At 38.4% G+C, this 17,329-nt stretch overlaps 1 protein-coding gene across 1 annotated transcript in view; it reads left to right on the top strand.

The window, feature by feature from the left end:
* Nucleotides 1-5: 5 nt before the first annotated feature.
* The window catches only part of ZFYVE16 (zinc finger FYVE-type containing 16), a 29,938-nt gene continuing 12,614 nt past the window's right edge, over nt 6-17,329 (top strand). Inside the window, exons 1-12 of the mRNA XM_048930476.1 lie at nt 6-103; nt 531-582; nt 6,016-6,123; nt 6,313-6,593; nt 7,008-8,432; nt 11,549-11,645; nt 12,037-12,207; nt 13,323-13,468; nt 15,093-15,471; nt 15,948-16,070; nt 16,160-16,315; nt 16,937-17,161. Of these exons, the coding sequence (XP_048786433.1) occupies nt 6,054-6,123; nt 6,313-6,593; nt 7,008-8,432; nt 11,549-11,645; nt 12,037-12,207; nt 13,323-13,468; nt 15,093-15,471; nt 15,948-16,070; nt 16,160-16,315; nt 16,937-17,161 (3,073 nt within the window). The 5' untranslated portion in view covers nt 6-103; nt 531-582; nt 6,016-6,053. The remainder of the gene's footprint in view (nt 104-530; nt 583-6,015; nt 6,124-6,312; nt 6,594-7,007; nt 8,433-11,548; nt 11,646-12,036; nt 12,208-13,322; nt 13,469-15,092; nt 15,472-15,947; nt 16,071-16,159; nt 16,316-16,936; nt 17,162-17,329) is intronic.

The raw sequence follows: 17,329 nt of genomic DNA, 5'->3' as shown, positions 1-17,329 counted from the left end.
GGGTTCCCGCCCTCGCGGGGGCTGCCACTGCGCATGTGCCGCAGGGCGCGCAGGGAATCGGGGCGCCGTCCCGGAGCCGGGCGGGGTTTGGGCTACTCGTGAGGTGAGCGCCGGGGGAGGGGCGGTTATCTTTGCTGCTGTGCCGGGACGGTAAAGAGGGAGGAGGAGGAGGTGGTGGTGGTGGTGGTAGTGGACAGTTGCCCTGCCGGGGAGCGGTCCGGGGCGGAGGACAGCTGCGGGATCCACGCACGGCGCTGTTCTGAGGCCTTCCGCCGTGAGCTGCGCTCTGTGAGGCAGCCCCGCTTCCTCCCGACCCGAGGCGGCCGTCTGAGTTGGGCCTCGCGCGGCGCTGCGGCTCTGGGTGCCTTGGGGCGGCGTGCCTCAGGGGCTCATCTCCGTAACGGCCGTGGAAGTGCTGCACACGGTCGTTCCGGAACGAAGCGAAAACGACGTGGTGAATGTACAGCTTAGGGCAGACGCGGTGCTCGTAGCGATTTGCAGACGTTGACGATCTTTTTACTTCTTTTCAGTTGGCATCGCTGTCGGATGCAGAGTTTAATGGACGTGCTTGAGCTGCTCAAGTTAAGTACGATGTGCTGGATGAACTGGAGCGTATGGGTAGCCCTGTCTGTATTCGGATACAGACTGCAGTGGCAGAAAGCTGTTTCTTGGTATGCCCTGAAGATTCCTGTGCACAGGAAAGGATTCAGTTGGCTGCCAGAACCAGATGCTGTTAGTGTCTGATGCTGTACTGCTTAGTTTGTCCAATATGAATGTCTGATCATTAATAATGCAGATCAGAGAAGATGAGAAAGTTAAGAGATCACTGGTCTCTATTGTCTGAGAAGTTCTTTCAGACCTGATCAAATAGTCATGTTCCCGTGACTTGTTTCCCAAGGCTGAGCATTACAAGCTGATACTTCCAGTAGTGGTGGCACTGTGTGCAGTTTGTCTGTTCAGGTGAGCAAGGGGGGGTTGGACTAGACCTTTAAAGGTTCCTGTCAACTCAAGCAGTTCTGTGATTTTTTTTGGAATGGGTTCTTCAGCCATTGGGCCTGTTTTTGTTGGTACTGGTGATGTTCAGGAGTGGTGCTGATAGTCATTAATTGCTGTCTAACATCTATTTGTGGTGTGATTGGTGCTTTTTTCTGGTCAGAAGAGTGATAGTGTGTGCCATTAAAGTGGAAGGAAATTCTAGTGAAGGTGAGTATGTTGTCAACATAAGTAGTCTGATCGGGTTGGTGATAAAATCACAACACTGGTGACCTTTTGTATTGTTGAAATTGTGTTTCAGCAACATCCATCTTTAGGTGAGGCAGTTTAGTGTTTTGCATCATGCAATGTAAGTTTTTGTTAGGTGTCTGAAAACTTTTGTAAATTTCATATTCATCCCCTTATTCAGCAAGTAGGTTTGCAGTGGCAGCAGCTGCTGTGCTTTTATGGTTCAATAATGTATAGCATTGCTCAGCAAGAATATTATATATTTTTTTTATTATTTTTGTCTGACAGCACTTAATTATTTCTCATTTTTCACTCTTTGTTGATTGCTGGTGAACTCCATGGGTGTCTGTACACCCAGGCTTTGGTGGTCTTTTTATGGCTTTTATTGGTTGGTTGGTGGTGGTATTGTTTCTGTCTGCAAGGGCCTACATTTTTCTAATTCCTGTAAAGGTAGTGAATTGAAATAATGTATCATTGTGATGATACAAAAGTCTCTCCAGATGACCACAATAACTGTCCTAATATTAAGCTAGTTTTTAGACTTGAGGAACTGTACATTCACTTGTGTTTCTTTGCTTCCATATCCAATCTTTGTTCCAACATGCTCCCTACAAATACAGGCCTGGATTCTTTGATGATGTTTGTTTGTGACTAGATTGATATCTGGTAATGGATATATATATCAAGCACTAGAGGTTGTTTTTCAGGGATTTTTAAACATCAGAAATCTGCTTGTTGTTAGACATACAACTGCTTAGCAAACCATGACGAATTTGACCATTTTGCAAGTTCTTACTGAAAACTACAAATTACCTGCATTTAGAGATACTGTGTTTGATTTTAAAAAATGGCAGCCTACAATATAGTTTGATGCTTGGCTGTTCTCTATCCTAGCAAATTTGTAATGTCTTCTTATTTTAATAAGACTGCATTGAGAGGTCCCTAACAAAGTATTTTTTGAATCTTAGTATATGTATCCTTTAGAAATTGTTTACGAAGTTTATATAAAGTTGCTTATAATGTGTTTTTGTTGTTTTGGTTTTTTTTTAAGTCTATGGACACACTCAGGCATGTTACATGGTCGCCTAAATCACAGCATTTGCTTTTTGTAGGTAACTTTTCCAGTAAAATTATTGCCTCTGTTTCTTAAGGTAGGGTCCAGTATAAAGTGCAGTGTTAGGAGTTAGCCAGTAACCAAGCCTCATCTGATGGGGAAAATAAAGTAAGCAAGCTTTCACCAATCCCATTTGTTCTGTTTAGGCTTGCTTTGTGCCCAGCCTCAGTACGCAAAGAAGGGTGTCAGACCAGGTGCTGATGTACTTGTGCTAAACACTTAACTGTTCAGAGTCCATCCTGGGACTACTGCTGTTCTGCTGGCGTTTGGAATACAGAGTTCACTGTGATTGATGACTACTACATAACAGTTTCATTGTTAGATTTCTTCTTAATCAGCATGGGTAAGATAGGAAAGAGCATTTGTACTGTAAACATGACTGTGAGGTTTGCTCATTAGGTGTTTAGAAATGCAAGCATTAGCTTTTCTCTTGTAAAGCTTGGGGATGGATATCTGCAAGGTTGGTATAAAAGCAAGATGAAGGAGGCAGTTTTGTGACAGCCACGGTCCTGTTTTGGCTAACAGCTGTGGGAGTGAGCAGTTAATGTTTCAGCATGGACTCTTGAAAGTCACAGCACCTAGAGTAAGAACTTTTGCTTCATTAATCTGTGAAATGAATATTAAGTTAAAACCCCTTAGCATGATAATCTCTAAGAACGACATACTAAACATGTCTGACTGTTGTACTCAACTCTCAGCCAAAACTATGTTAAATGTCCCTCTGGGGATGGGGAGCCCATAAGGTTAGGCTATAAGGGAAAGTTCCTTTAGGAGTGAGAAACTGTTGAAACTGTTCAGTGAAAGCGCGGGGGGTGCTGGCAGGCAGACATCACCTGTTTGCAACTATAAAAGCCCTTATGGGGTTGGCCAAGAATGTCAAAACTGTAAGCTTAACATGAGAATGGGAGACGTGGAGTGAACTTGCTTAAAAACAATCCAAGTGCTTACCTAGGGAAGTGAAAAAGTAGTCCGATGTGCCTTTTTGTAATAAAGTAATGAAAAATATTGAAGCCTGGTGATGTTCTATCAGCAAAATAAAGGCTGTTAACTGGTAAATATGGAATTTTGCCAACTCACGTACTTGTAAGCCCTAGTGATAGGTGTGCTCTGTTCTTTAATGAAATTAAATATCCATTAAGTGAGACATAAATAAGACCAAACTGTGAGATGAGAGCTAATGACTTGTAATAATTCAAAATATTTAGATTGTGTCTTATTTCTGTCCTTTAATATTTGAAAACCATCTTTTGTGTATTTCTCTCTAAAGAAGTAAGCACCTCAACGCTTCATTTGCTATCAGGCCTTGTAGCTTAGTCATAAGGCATAGAGTAAAATGTCTAAAAGAAATAACAGGCCTTTTTAGCTCAGTTTAGTACTTCCATCTGTGAAAGTCTCCAGAGCTGGTGTGTAAACTGAGTCACCCAGTTTAGCAGTAACTACCTTCCCCAGTCTGAAATGTCTTTGTGGAAAAAAAAGCTTTCTGAGGTCTTCCCCTTTAAAATGACTTCTACTGTGTTAGAAAGTAGCTGTTAACACTGTGCTGTAGTTGTTTTATGCTTTGGTTGTTTTCTTCTGTTTTTGAAAGGGAGACCGGTACACAATCTCCCAGTCCCCTAGCATATAAATATTTATCTTAGGATGGAAGCATACAGTCTTTGGCAGATAGTGATTTAACCACTGCTTAAAACTTAAGGCTTTCTACTTTGAAAGAATCATATGAAATTGAGCCAATAGGAATCTCAAGTTGTGTGCCTTACTGTGAAGGATTTAAGATCTCAGAGACCATATTTTAATAATCTATAATCCACTTGGAGACAGTACTGGGACAGGATTCAGATAACTAGAAAGCGTGTTTGGAAAACAGCCTCTAGCAGAAGGTTCATGCCTTTCAACCCTTGGAAGGTGGCAGCAGCAAGTAAGGGATTGATTCAAGTCCTGAAGGTGTCTCAGGTGCACAGATCAGGCTTCCCTGTTTTTCTGCCCGGTGGGGATGCTTTGCTCCTTATCTGCTTTTTCTTCTGGTGTGCTGGCATTCAGTTGTTATGTTTATACAAAGGCCTCATCTCAATGAAAACTAAGGAAAAAAAAAGTTGTTGTTGCTTCCTGCTCAGTGTAACTGGACAAATCAAAACTCACATGATGTAAGGAATGTTAAAAGGGCAAGTTGTGGAACAGTTCCTCTAAAAGTTGCAGTGCAAAGATCTCTGTGTGTAAACAACTGCAGTCACTGCTTCCACACCCAGTAGTCTCCTTCCTGTGTGCTCTTGTGCTTTCCCTGCCCATATAAAACTTCTTAGTTGCTTGTTTTCTTTTAGGTATGGGGTGGGGCTTTTACAGAAATTGCTATGTATTTTTAAAAATATGGTGACACTGCTGCTAGTTTCAGATGGTAGAATTCTTGAAACTCTTACGTTACTTTCAGAGTGAGTGCAATTTGATGAAACAAACAGCTTCAACAGCTTGTTTTTGCTCAAGGAAGCAAACAGACATTTAGCAGAACTGTATGACCAGAACTTCTTCATGGCTTCCAATTCACTCCTGTTTTAATGTTAATGCTGGGATTGGCTGCAGGCAACTATTGCTGAGCCTAAAATATAAGGTGATCTGATTCCTGAAACATTATATCAAATGAGCAGGATTTTAGTTTAATGATGATAATACGTATACAAGATTGAGAACAGAAAGATGAGAGATGGATAAGAGGGAATTACTGCTTGTTTCCCTATTGCTGTAGTAGTTTTGGGGAGATGGAAGAGGGGAGAATGTTCTGTGGCTACTTCTTTTACTCATGGGTGCTACTCCATTAGCTGAAAAGAAGTTGCACCTGAATGTTAAGGATGTGCAAGAAATCCCCACAGAGAAAAGCTCAGAGTTATGTATTTCTTAAACCTCTGTTTTCTCATAAACCTTCAGTATTTGTACTTTATATAATCTCTTTTAGTAACTTTTGACCATCAGTTTTGTTAGTGTCCATAAGCACGTGCTGTAAGGATGAGATCTGCAGTTTTTCTTTTAATAATATATAAGCTATTTAGCATGAGCTGTTTTAGCATCTCCCTGAGTAGCAGGAAAACAAGGCAGACCTTCAGAGGTCTGGTTTCCAGACACAAGAACTAAAGAGATCTGAATCCCTTCGCATTACTTTCCGGTAAGGTAGATAGCATCTTGATTATATGACAGGTAACTGCATGTTATGGGTATTCAGACATGAAAAAGATGTAGGATTAGGAAGCTTCTCAAAGTGATCAAGAAGGCATAACATCTGGAGACTGAAAGTCTTCATGAACAAATGGAACACTGTTTTGTGATACAGACCATGCATTGCAAATTGCTTTCTGGTGAGTTGCCAGGTATCTAAAATGAAACTTCTTTCTTTCTAAATGCTTTTTTGCAGGTCTCATAGAAGGTTAATGGGTTTTGTGTTCTGAGTAGGGTGGAGATGAACTAAATTACCATGCTGTTTTTTTTTTTCCTGGTCTTGAAGGCAAAATTAAGAGGATTTAAATGCAAGTCATTGAGCATGAGGTACATAGAGGCTGATGGACTGCAGTCATCTGCATAATATTTTATTTTATAGACAGAAAGTTTTCATTAAAATACTTCCTGAAAGTTATTGTCTAATAATGGAAACACTTTGTGAGTAGCAAAATATGAGTGAATCATTGCATTTTTCTTTTTAGGTTTGAGAGGCCTAAAGCCAGACTAGAACTTAAATAGAATGGATACATACTTTAAAGCTGCAGTCTGTGACTTGGACAAACTACTGGATGAATTTGAACTGAATACAGGTTAGTAACTGTGCTGCCTTCTACTGCAGTGTGTTAATATTGGTTAAGTGACTGTTAGGGGGAATTTGAAATTAATAAATGGTAAGTTAAAGCTTATGGTAGTGAATAGATTAAATTTGGAGGACATGCACAGTAGAAACACTTAAGTCTTGTAAACTTTGCTTTTGATCTCTTTTTTGCTTAAAATAGATGAATGCGACCTCTCCAGAGCTCCTCAAAATCCATATGATTCAAAACACCGTTCCCTTCCTCTGGATTTGGGTTTCTTGCAACATGTATACCCAACGCAAAAACCACAGGAGAATGCTAACAGCTGTCCCGCGTCAGAAGAAATCTCTCAAGTCAGCCACACCAGACCAAATGAAGGGATTCCGAATTGTTCATCACAAAATGAGAGGAGTGTTTCTGGGCCTGATATTTTGACCATTGTGAACAGTGCTTCCTCAGAAGAAAGTCAGAGTTCAAACCTGGGAAGTAGTATACCTATGTGTGATCTTGTTAATGACATAAGTAACTTGATCCATTCAGCGGGTACTAATGTAAATAATCAAAAATTGCAGCCAGGTGACTCTTATTCTAGTGAAGACTTTGAGTGGCTTTGGCAAATCTTGCATACCTCTCCTTGATTTGTATTTTCATTGGGTTGCAGAGGTATTTCATGTACAGAGCAGAATGATGGGGACGCAATGCTACAACTTTCAGGACCTGTTAAAACAGAAGAGAGTAATCAGTTAGCTTTAAAATCAGATGTTTTTGGTAAAGCAGAGGTTTCAGGTCTGTGTGATTATCACTTCAGTTTAAATATACAATCCTATATTGAAGTATTTGATCATCTTGAACAAACCGCTCACCCTAATACTGCGTGTGTCTCTGAAACATTACAGAATTCAAAAGTGTATGATCCCAGAGATGAGACAGCTTGTGAAAAATTGCCTTCTGAGCCACAAGACGGAAGCATGTGCTCTCCAGTGAGTGAAGAGATACATGGAGGAAGTACTGCAGAATGTGTAACCTTGGAAGATCAGTGTAAAATGGAATCCACGCCTTCAAATCTGCCACATACACATCAGTTGGACAAAAGCCATGGAACATTGCCTGAAAGTCATGCTTTACAAGGCTCTATGTGTCAAACAGGGGCTGAAGTAGAGCTAGAAGAGCGAATTACAGAAGAGAATGTGGGTAGTGAAAAAGTTGCTGGCAGTGAAGTACTAAACAGTGCTTTACCTTTATGTGAATCAGTTGAGGATGTCCAGATGTCACTGCCACATCTTCCACCACTTCCTGTATCTCCATGTGGTTCCTCAGTTGTAACAGAAGAAAAAGTTAATTCTGTACCTCAGGATGAAATAGCAGAGGTTATTAGTGACACTTTAACAACTGATCTCTCTGATTGTGAGTCCTGCAAGGAGACTGACTTACATGAACAGGAAGGATATCTAACTAAAATCAACCAAATTACTGTAGAAAAAAGTGATGGAGAGACATGTAATACTGAGAATGTAATTGATGATAGTGATTCTGATCAAGTCAAAGCTATTGCTTCTACTTTTATGGAATATGAAGCTGAGCCATATGGCATTGATATAGACTGTTACTATGATGAAAGTGTGAGCCGAACTGTAGCTAACTTTACTGTTGAGGAGAGTATTATTGAAAGTAATACTCTTGTAAGTGATGCAGAGCTTGATGAATTCTTGTATGGGCAAAGTCATCTGTCCAGTTCATTGAATTCTTTAAGCAATAGTAATAACTTAATGGCAGCTGACACAGAAGGGAATCTGGGGGATGAGAACCTGGATTTCACACAGGTTACTGAAGAACATGCTCTGACAAAACTGGAGGATATAACTAGCATCAGTAGCAATCTTGAAGTCTGTCTTGCGGCCCATAAGTTGAAACCTCCACCAGAGGAGAGTGCATTTCATATTCAAAATGTGTCTGAGTGTGATAGTGAGGCACAGGTTTCAAAGATTCCTAATGAAGGTGCAAGACCAAAGCTGTTGTGTGACAGTACGCAAGGAAATGTTCAGAGACAACTGAATCAAACACATGTGCTTGAGAGAGCAGTTACTCCAGAAGCTCCCTTCTCAAGGAACAGCATTACTTCTGATGAAAATTCTGAACCTGCTGGGGAAATTGGCACTGAAGCAAGAAAAACTTTTCAAAGCGTAGAATCACTAAAAACACCTGCAGCTCTTCTGCAGAAACAGCCGTTGTGGGTTCCTGATTCAGAGGCACCCAACTGCATGAACTGTCAAGTGAAGTTCACCTTTACAAAAAGACGACACCACTGTCGTGCATGTGGAAAAGTAAGTTGTTGGTGAGGGGTCCTTCTGTTACTGTAAGTAAATTTACTCTGATTTAGGGATAACCGGAATGCAAAGGAGAAAGATGAATTATGTCAACATTCTAAGTTTTTTTTGTTTTAATTTTTTCTTAATTTTACATCAGTGTTGGACTCCTAGAAAAGACTACAATAAGTAAAAAAACCCTTCTTTTTTGAAAATAAGAACATTTTCCTTGCATCGCTTTACTTTATCTTCCATTACTGGCTAGGATACTGTTCTTTTCTTGTAACAGGGAAGATGTGACACTGTAACAATCACTGCAGTGCACACTGAATCAGTTTATTACTTTAGATTAAGCTTAAGTATTTAGGCATCAAAAATTTAGGCAGTGATGGTAATTAGAATTCAGAAAAGTGATTATGATAGGTGTAAAAAATATCTATTACTCTGGAAGAATGTATGTTCTTTCAGGAGCTGTTACAGAAGCAGCCATGCAACGGACTTATAGTCTGTTGTGCACTGTGTTTAAATGTCTGCACAGTTTCCCAAGGGAGTTGTCAGGGAGAGCAGAGGGAAGTATGCTATTTCCGCTGAGTGAATGGTACTGGCTAACTGAGCAAGTAGTCTGTAGACTTTTCTATTCTTCCAGCCTATGGTTGTGTGCAGTGAGTAAATAATGCTGAAGTCTGTTTTTAATCAAAAATAAATTTCTTTGTGAGCTATTGCATCTTGTGTGCTGGTGCATAAATACAAATATAATGCTACTGGAACTGATTTTTTTTTCAGTGTTCCTCTGCGGCCTTATGGATGAGGCGATGGGGCAAAGACTAGACTTACTAGCTTCTTTCATCTCATTTCAAAAGACAACTGGAGTGGCTTGTTTTTTGTGCAGAGTCCCTCTTCTAGTAAAAGCATAGCCCCCATTTTCTTCTGTCACAGCAGACCTATAGAAAGTGTAGATCTGCAGTAGGGCACTGAGAAAAATGAAGTTCTTATTGTGACATGCTAGATGTTATCGAACTTAGGCAGTTATATACACTACTAAAATTTTATAACAGTTTAAAATATGGTTCTTTAGAGTATGGTTTTGAACTTCTTGAAGTTCTTGTTTATATTCACTATGAAGCTTATTGCCTGTTTTCTGGAGATGGGAATAGAAACTCCCTCCAGTACTCACTGCTGCTTATAGCTAACTGCTGTTACTGTTAATCCTGTGTGTTAACAGCAGAGTGTATTTGCGTAATAGCAAAATAATTCAGGGTGCTTCACAATGCTTGTGCATTCAGAAAATGAGTGAAGGCAGTACAGATGGTGTAATTGTCAGAGATAACGGAGTGCTAAGCAGCTGTAACTGTCATTGCTTTTCTGAATGTGTAATATTGTTTTGCTACTTGTTTTTAAAAACAAAGTCTACTTTTTTCATGGATCCACATTGTGTTGCAGTGTTTGCTACCAGCTTGAGGAGGAACAGGTAGAAATTCACAGTTGTTCTCTGTGAAGTGTCTTAGAATTGTTTAATTTTTATGTAGTCCTATAGATTTATTATTATCAGGGAAAGTGTCAGAACTTGGGAATTCTGGCTTCTGTGTTGGAGGAATGCATAAGCTATCAATAATACTGCTTCTTCTCCCATCTGCAATACACAAGGTCAAATTCTCATCTCCATTTATTTGTTTGCTTTTTAATGTGGCACACGTTCTCTTTGTAGCCCAACTAGATTTAATTTTGTTGCTCAGTAGATTCATTTTCATAGCCATTGCTCTGTTGCGCTATCTGTCCCTTAGTTTGCTTCCACCTCTTGTTTCTTGTGCATTGAGATTGAGGAAATGCCTTTATTGAGGGTTCTAGTGGCACCAAGTGTAAGAGAATGGCACTTGGCAAAGGATTGTTGTACTGCTCAGCATTTGAAGCCCTAAATTTTGACAGCAGCTGATTAGCAATTGATCCTTTCCAGTTACATGCTTAATAACTTTACTAAGCATGTGCGTTTTCAGGTGAGATAACAATTAATGCTTGCATATTAATTATTTATGAGATTAATATGGAAGCAACTGGAATGTTTATTTTATTGTCTTGCACTGATCAAATGTGAATCTTAGCATGGCTTTTCCTACTTAAAGGACACAAACAGCTAGTACAGTCTATCCTTTTTTAACATTTCAAACTGAAATGTTCCTTCTTGCTAAGATAAACACCCTCTGGACTATTGAAGATTTAATAAAATACTTTCGAAAACACAAAATAATACTGTCTTTTAAGAAAAGATACTTGGGCTTGTTAAACAAGACCAAGAATAACTTGGAATATTGTTTTACCTTAATTGTAAATTGAAGAATCCAGAAAAGAAAAGAAGAAAAGAAATAAAATATTACTGCATTTTCAGCAGCCTTCCTTGGAGGCATTCTTAATGGAAATACACAAAGTAGCATTTTTAGGTTTTGTGCAGAATTTCAGCAGATGCTGAACTTGAAATTCTTCAGTCATGAAGGTGACAGTAAACTTCCTTGTGCTTTAAAACTAACAACAACAACTTAAAAAATGGGTTCAACTCTTTGGCGTTTAGTTTGGTTTAGTTCTTCAGAGATTTTCAGCTGGTGCATTTCCTTAGGGTCACAAGTGTTAGCATGGCTTGGTAGGCTTCCCTATTATTTAGGAAGTTCTGCAGATCATAAGGATTCCCCAAACAAGTGTCAAGTTTATGTTTGGTTGAGAGTAGAATGATGATGACACATGATGCCCAGAGGGTTACCCTAGGTAATGCTATATAGCTGTGCTACAGCGTAGTGTTCCTGAGTGTTTCAGAAAAGCAATAGGATGTAGCCTTTTTCAAAAATTTGTAGCATGGATAGATTGTGTGCTGTTCTGGGAAACAGGGTAAGAACTCAAAAAGCTTCAGACCAAACTGTGGAGCTTTTGGCCTTGATAAAACCCTTTTAGTTCTGTTAATTCCCCTTCTCTCAACACAGAAACATACTGTAAGATAAATGTACTAAAGCTCCTCTTCTTCTTCAGTATTGCTGAGAATATTTTATGTATGCTTTATTATTTTAATTAGATGAAATAATATAATAGAAACCTAACTCAGGAAATATTGGGACTTTGCTTATAATATTTATTTCAATCTTTTTCTTGTTCAGGTTTTTTGCGGTGGTTGTTGCAAACGAAAGTGCAAACTACAGTACATGGAAAAGGAAGCAAGAGTCTGTACTCGCTGCTATGATGATATTAATAAAGGTAAAAAAGATTTGGATCTTTTTGAATAACTGTAGTAATCCTTAAAAAAATAATATGTACAGCTAGTATCTTAATTTTCATGCCTTCTGGGAAGCTTCCATGCTTCAATTGGGTCATCTGTGGCAGGATTCCACAAAAACAGATTTTTGCCCCATCTTCTACCCTTCCACAGTAGCCTTCTACATGTTGAATGGCAGATTGAAAATCAATAAAATAGCTTGAGCATTCAATTTACACAACTAGCTCACTAAACTATGCACTGTTATTGCAAAAAAAAAAAACCAAAAAACAAGAAACCCCAAACCCTCAGTATTGCACTGCGTGCTAAAATTATTGCTTTTCTTTAATGTTTAAACATTTAAAGCAAACAATTTTTCATTTTTTAATTTAGCACAGGCATTTGAAAGGATGATGAGTCCAACAGGTCCTGCCCCTAATTCCAGTGTCTCTGAGAATTCTTCTGCTCCACCTTTGCAGGAAGCCTGTATAAGTGGTAGTGCCAGCTGCCCCTTATTTTCTTCACCATTACCCATTTCAGCACTTAAACAATCTGATAATGAAGGTATGTTTAACACAGTATAATTTAACTAACATTTTTTCAAGATCTGCTTGGGAAGAGTTGTTTATTATATTGTGGGTATGTACTATGTGGATATAGTATTAGTATGGGAACTGCTGAGTCACTGGCCTGAACCTCTGATTGATCACCTGAGGCGAGCCATGAGTCAGCCAGAGGAGCACAGGTGAAGGCAATTCAGCTGTGCTGCGGAAGGGGTGGAGCCTGGCTGCACCTCTCCTAGACCTATTCAAGAGCTGGCTGCCAGTGGGGAAGGGTCTCGTCTGGAGATCCCTCCTTCTGGTGTTTTGTGGTGAACCCAGCATAAGGGTAAGCCTTCCATTTATTCTCTCTTGTTATCATAGTCCATTTTGCCTAACTCTCTTGTTTATTTTGTGATTGTAACATCTTGATATCCATTGATTATACAGTATTGAACAGAAATTCTGTGAATTGGGACTCAAGAAACTTGCTCTTAATTCTGAGTTCAGACTCCATGAGTTTGACAACATCTGTCTTGCATCCACATTTCATAAGTGGAGATTGTCCTTCTTCTATGTTTATACTGTAATTTCTTTGTTCAGTTCAGATAATTTCATAATTTTTTATATTGCTCCGGAGACATCTGTCATGCCTTTTTACAGTAAACAAAAGTACTTTTTTATGGAAAAAGTAAGAAGCAGTAGGGGTTCATCCTCAGTAAACATAAATGTTTAGCCACTGAACAGTGTTTGTTTCACTATTACTAAATACCTGACCTTCATCAATGAAAATAGTTTTTCAAACATTGACTAGTTGTTTTTTTTTTTTTAGTGTTTCATCTTCTAGTTGTGGTAAACATTTTATTTATATCTTATGACAAGGGGATGGTTGACGAAGAAGTTTTGATATGTAGAGTGATAGGATATAGCATGACAGCTTCCTCTGCTATGATGAACTGTTTTTTCCATGTATTTACCTGATAGGATTGTGGCTGGAGTCAAGCTGTCTACCTGTGCTTAGTTTCGGTTAACAAATTCTCTATGTAACTGATAGGAGAAAGACCTCTGAATATGCATCTCTTTTAGTTATTAGGACAGTAAAGTAATACAAAGTCAGTGTTTTTTCTCAATCTATCCTAGAGTTATGCCCCAAAGAACAGAAGAGAGTTTGGTTTGCAGATGGTATTTTGCCAACTGGTGAAGTGGCATATACAACAAAGCTTTCATCTGGAGCAAAGAGGTCGTCCCAGGACACAGTACGCCCTGATGTGCCAGAGCTGCATATGGTATGATTAAAATTGTATGTAGATGCATGAATTCTGCTGAAATAACTTTGTTCCCTGTTGATTAGGACATACATGAACTTCAAAAATGACGTAGTAGAGAACATTAAAAATCAAGATTATTCTGTAAAGTATTTGTATAACTACTGTTATGAAGGTATGATAAATATAAGTCAAATAGCTAACTTAAGGGACAAAGAGGTGAAGAACTGAATACAGAAGTTGCCTGTCCTGGACTGTGCTATATATCATACTCACAGATAATAGAAATGGTAACATTTTTCAGACAGTGAAGGCAGATAGATTCTGAATATTCATGAACTGAATGTTAAAATGACAGGTGTCGTTTGCCACAAATTGCAGAATTAGGAGTGTATGAGTAGCAGAACTTATTAATGTTACTTTTATTGCTGTCTGAGTTACTGGAAAAGGAAGACTTAAGGTCAATGATCAGTCTGAAGAAAGTACTTAAGTAGTTGTTTAAAAAAGGAAATAAATTGGGGGGAACAGAAACACAAGTGGAAAATTGTCGTGACAATAAATGTATCCCTCTTGTTTCCAAAACCTAGAAGTTCTTGCTCTACGCATCATAGTAACCCAAAGATAAAACCTGTCTTCTGTTTTGATGAAAGAGTAGATTATTTTCACTTAGAGAAGATAAATAGTGTCTAAAATTAAAAGCATCATGAACAAAGAAACAGTGAGTTGACGGTTCTCATATACAGCTTTAGGAGTTCAGACAAAACTGCTATGTTGCAGCTCCTAAGCTGTGGATGTCTTTTACTAGGTAGCATGTAGCATGTAATCCCAAGCATGCTGCCTCAGACTGCTGTGAAGGCCAAAAGTATAAAGTGATCTGCAAAGCCAGCAAGTGAATTTGTGGGAAAGAAGTTTATTAGAGGCTCTTTTAGTCACACTTCTTTTTCCTTCATCTTCTGGCACGTGTTCTCTAAGCAGGAGATCTGAGGAAGCTGAGAGCATGTGAGGAGAATTAATACAGGACAAGCATAGAATTGTTACGTTTTTATCTTGTTACAATTCAGTCTTTCCTGCTGAAATAGTGTGCAAATCTACAGGGATTTATAGTGTGATGACTCAATATATTTAATAGATCGCATCCACCTTTGTTTTGATGACAGATCATTTCATAATATGACTGCACTCTTGGTTTATCCTATGCATTTCACTGAGGGAGCAGCGTAGGTTTGACAGCAAACCAAAAATGAGTTGAATTGTACAATACTAGACTTGGCTATTGTATCCAAGTGAAGAAACAGTAATACTAATTGGGTTGCTCAAGGGATACCTACTTTATTGTTGATTTTGTTAAATCTGGCTATATGCTAAAATGATAGGTCTACAGCATTCTGAGAATTTTGTATTACCAAACAAATAAAAAAGTGATTCATCTTCACTTTAAATGGGGTGCAATGTGACCTTTAAGAACAGGGGGAAATGCAAGGTCCACAGTGGATTTGGTGAGTTACCTCTTGAATAAATAATTTAATTTCCTGTCAATTTGGTAGATTTCCTAGTCCCTTTTCTTTCTTTTAGAATGCTATCATGGAAGTTATAGAAGTTATAGTTTGTTGTGAAACTAGAGTATAGATCTTCTTTATTCTCGTAGGGTGCAAATGCAGAGGAAGATGACATACCCACTGATGTAAATTCAAAACCAAAAGAAGAAATGGATGTTATCACAAGAACAGAGGGATTATGTCCTTCTGTTCTTCCAGAGGATGCACAACAGACCATTTCCAGCCAGAGCGCGATGATTGATAGTGATAAATCTGTGACTCCAGACACTAAAGAGTGTTCTTCCACCACGGAATCTGAGAAGACTAGAACTAATATAGCAGATTGGGCTAAAAGTGATATGCCTGTTAGTCCTACAAGTTACAGAGCACTTTGTGGTGTTGAAAACTGTGTTCGGAAAGACGTCAGCCTTCTTCCAGATGGTGATAAACTGCCACCGCTTCTGCTTGCCATGGGTGAAAAAGGAAAAGGTAAACAATTGTCAGTACTGCGTCACCAGATGCAGGATTTCTAAATGTGAATTTTAATACAGAAATGCAGCTTTAACTTCTCACCTGTGCTGCATGTTAGATTGTTCGTTAATTAAACATGAGTTACTGAAATGTGAATTTATTGTGAAAATAACAATCACATAAACCTGTTATAGTAGGGATTGTTTTCACTGTAACTAACAGCAATATGTGAATTGAAGAAACAACACAGATAATATGAGTAACTACCAAATAAATAACAGCCCCAGATCATGCCTTGTTATAAATTACTGCTTTATTTTTGTATGGCCTTTGAATCTTCTGGTAAGCTACTGAACTTGTTCTAAGTTTGAAAATAATTAACAGCCTTTTAAGATAGGAAAGTAAGGACAGTCTTTCATATACTGTCATCTGATTTTTTTTAATTTTAGTAGTTGGCTGGCATGTTGAACTAAATCAGATATTAATTTCTTTAGATCCCCTAGTGGAAGAAAATCTGTCACACCAACAGGTCGCCTTGCTTCTTGAGAAAGGAGGTGCCAGTCCATTAACTTTTATCCTAAATGCAAACTTGCTTGTGAATGTCAAGTTAATATCTTGTAAGTAGTGTGTGTTTTCTTTTCCATTAAATCTATTTTTCTGATTGTAAAGATCAGCATTACTGTGGTCTCTGTCTTTTTAATTGAAGATTCTTCAGAAAAATGCTGGTACTTCTCAACAAACGGGCTACATGGTTTGGGGCAGGCAGAAATTGTAGTTCTGTTGCAGTGTTTGCCTGATGAGAAGACTTTTCCTAATGAAATATTCAAATTATTTATTGACATCTATAAGAATGCAGTAGAAGGTATGTAATCATGTCTGATATTATGCTGTGATGTTTTCTTGCTTGTCTTCAAAGTTAGAAGTTTATGTGCTTTTTTTGCATTTATAGGTATATCTGATCTGGTTGAAAAACTTGTCAGTGCTTAGCCTTTGTTTCTAAATAAACAACAGAAAGAAAATGTACATTTCTCTGGCTCAAATACTTCTGTAAATATCTAGTTTGCATTTTCTGTAATTGTTCTTAATACATATGGACTTGGAGATTCTGTGCATAAATCCCTGTGTCAATGGCTGGGACTTCATTGTGTATGCGGTATACATAACTGCAGTATACATAAATATGTAAATGTGAGGTCTGTTAATTGAAGTTCATCAACTGAGGTGTGCCAGAACATTGTGTACTTTAGGGTTTTTTATATTTGGGGGAAAAAAAAAAGTCTACTTCCATTTTCATGTCCATCCAGGTAATAAGTGTGTAGGATATTTCTGTGGGGTTAGATGTCTCTCAGATTTTCAGGAAGATATGAGATATACTTTATGATTTGCAAGTCTGTAATGAAGGGATGATGGTAGTAGTTTTCTTCACAATAGCATGTTATCTTTTTAAGATGTGCCAACACTCTTTCTCACCATCTTTCAACAGGAAAGTTAATAAGAAACATGGAAAATGTGACTTTTAGTGAAAATTTTCTCAGTAATGAAGACCATGGAGGACTCCTGTTTGTTTCACCTACTTATCAGAAACTTGATGATTTAATGCTACCAGATAACCCTTTTCTTTGTGGTATTCTAATCCATAAGCTGGAAATACCCTGGGCAAAAGTTTTTCCAATCCGTTTAATGTTGAGACTGGGAGCAGAATATGGGGGTAAGTTTTAGTACTTCAAATAGCTGTATAAATGTAAAACTTCCTTTTGAAAAATATAACTTTAGTAGTCAAAGAAAATATTCAAAATGTTTGCAGTCTTGTACATTACTCTTGCATAAGGATGAAGTTTTGTACGTGAGAACTGTTGGTCCTGTTGAGACACCTAGA

The sequence above is a fragment of the Lagopus muta genome, chromosome Z (assembly GCF_023343835.1).
Source record: "Lagopus muta isolate bLagMut1 chromosome Z, bLagMut1 primary, whole genome shotgun sequence".
Classification (NCBI taxonomy): Eukaryota; Metazoa; Chordata; class Aves; order Galliformes; family Phasianidae; genus Lagopus; species Lagopus muta.
The sequence above is the reverse complement of the archived record's forward strand: the minus strand, read 5'-3'. Positions and strand labels throughout refer to the sequence as shown.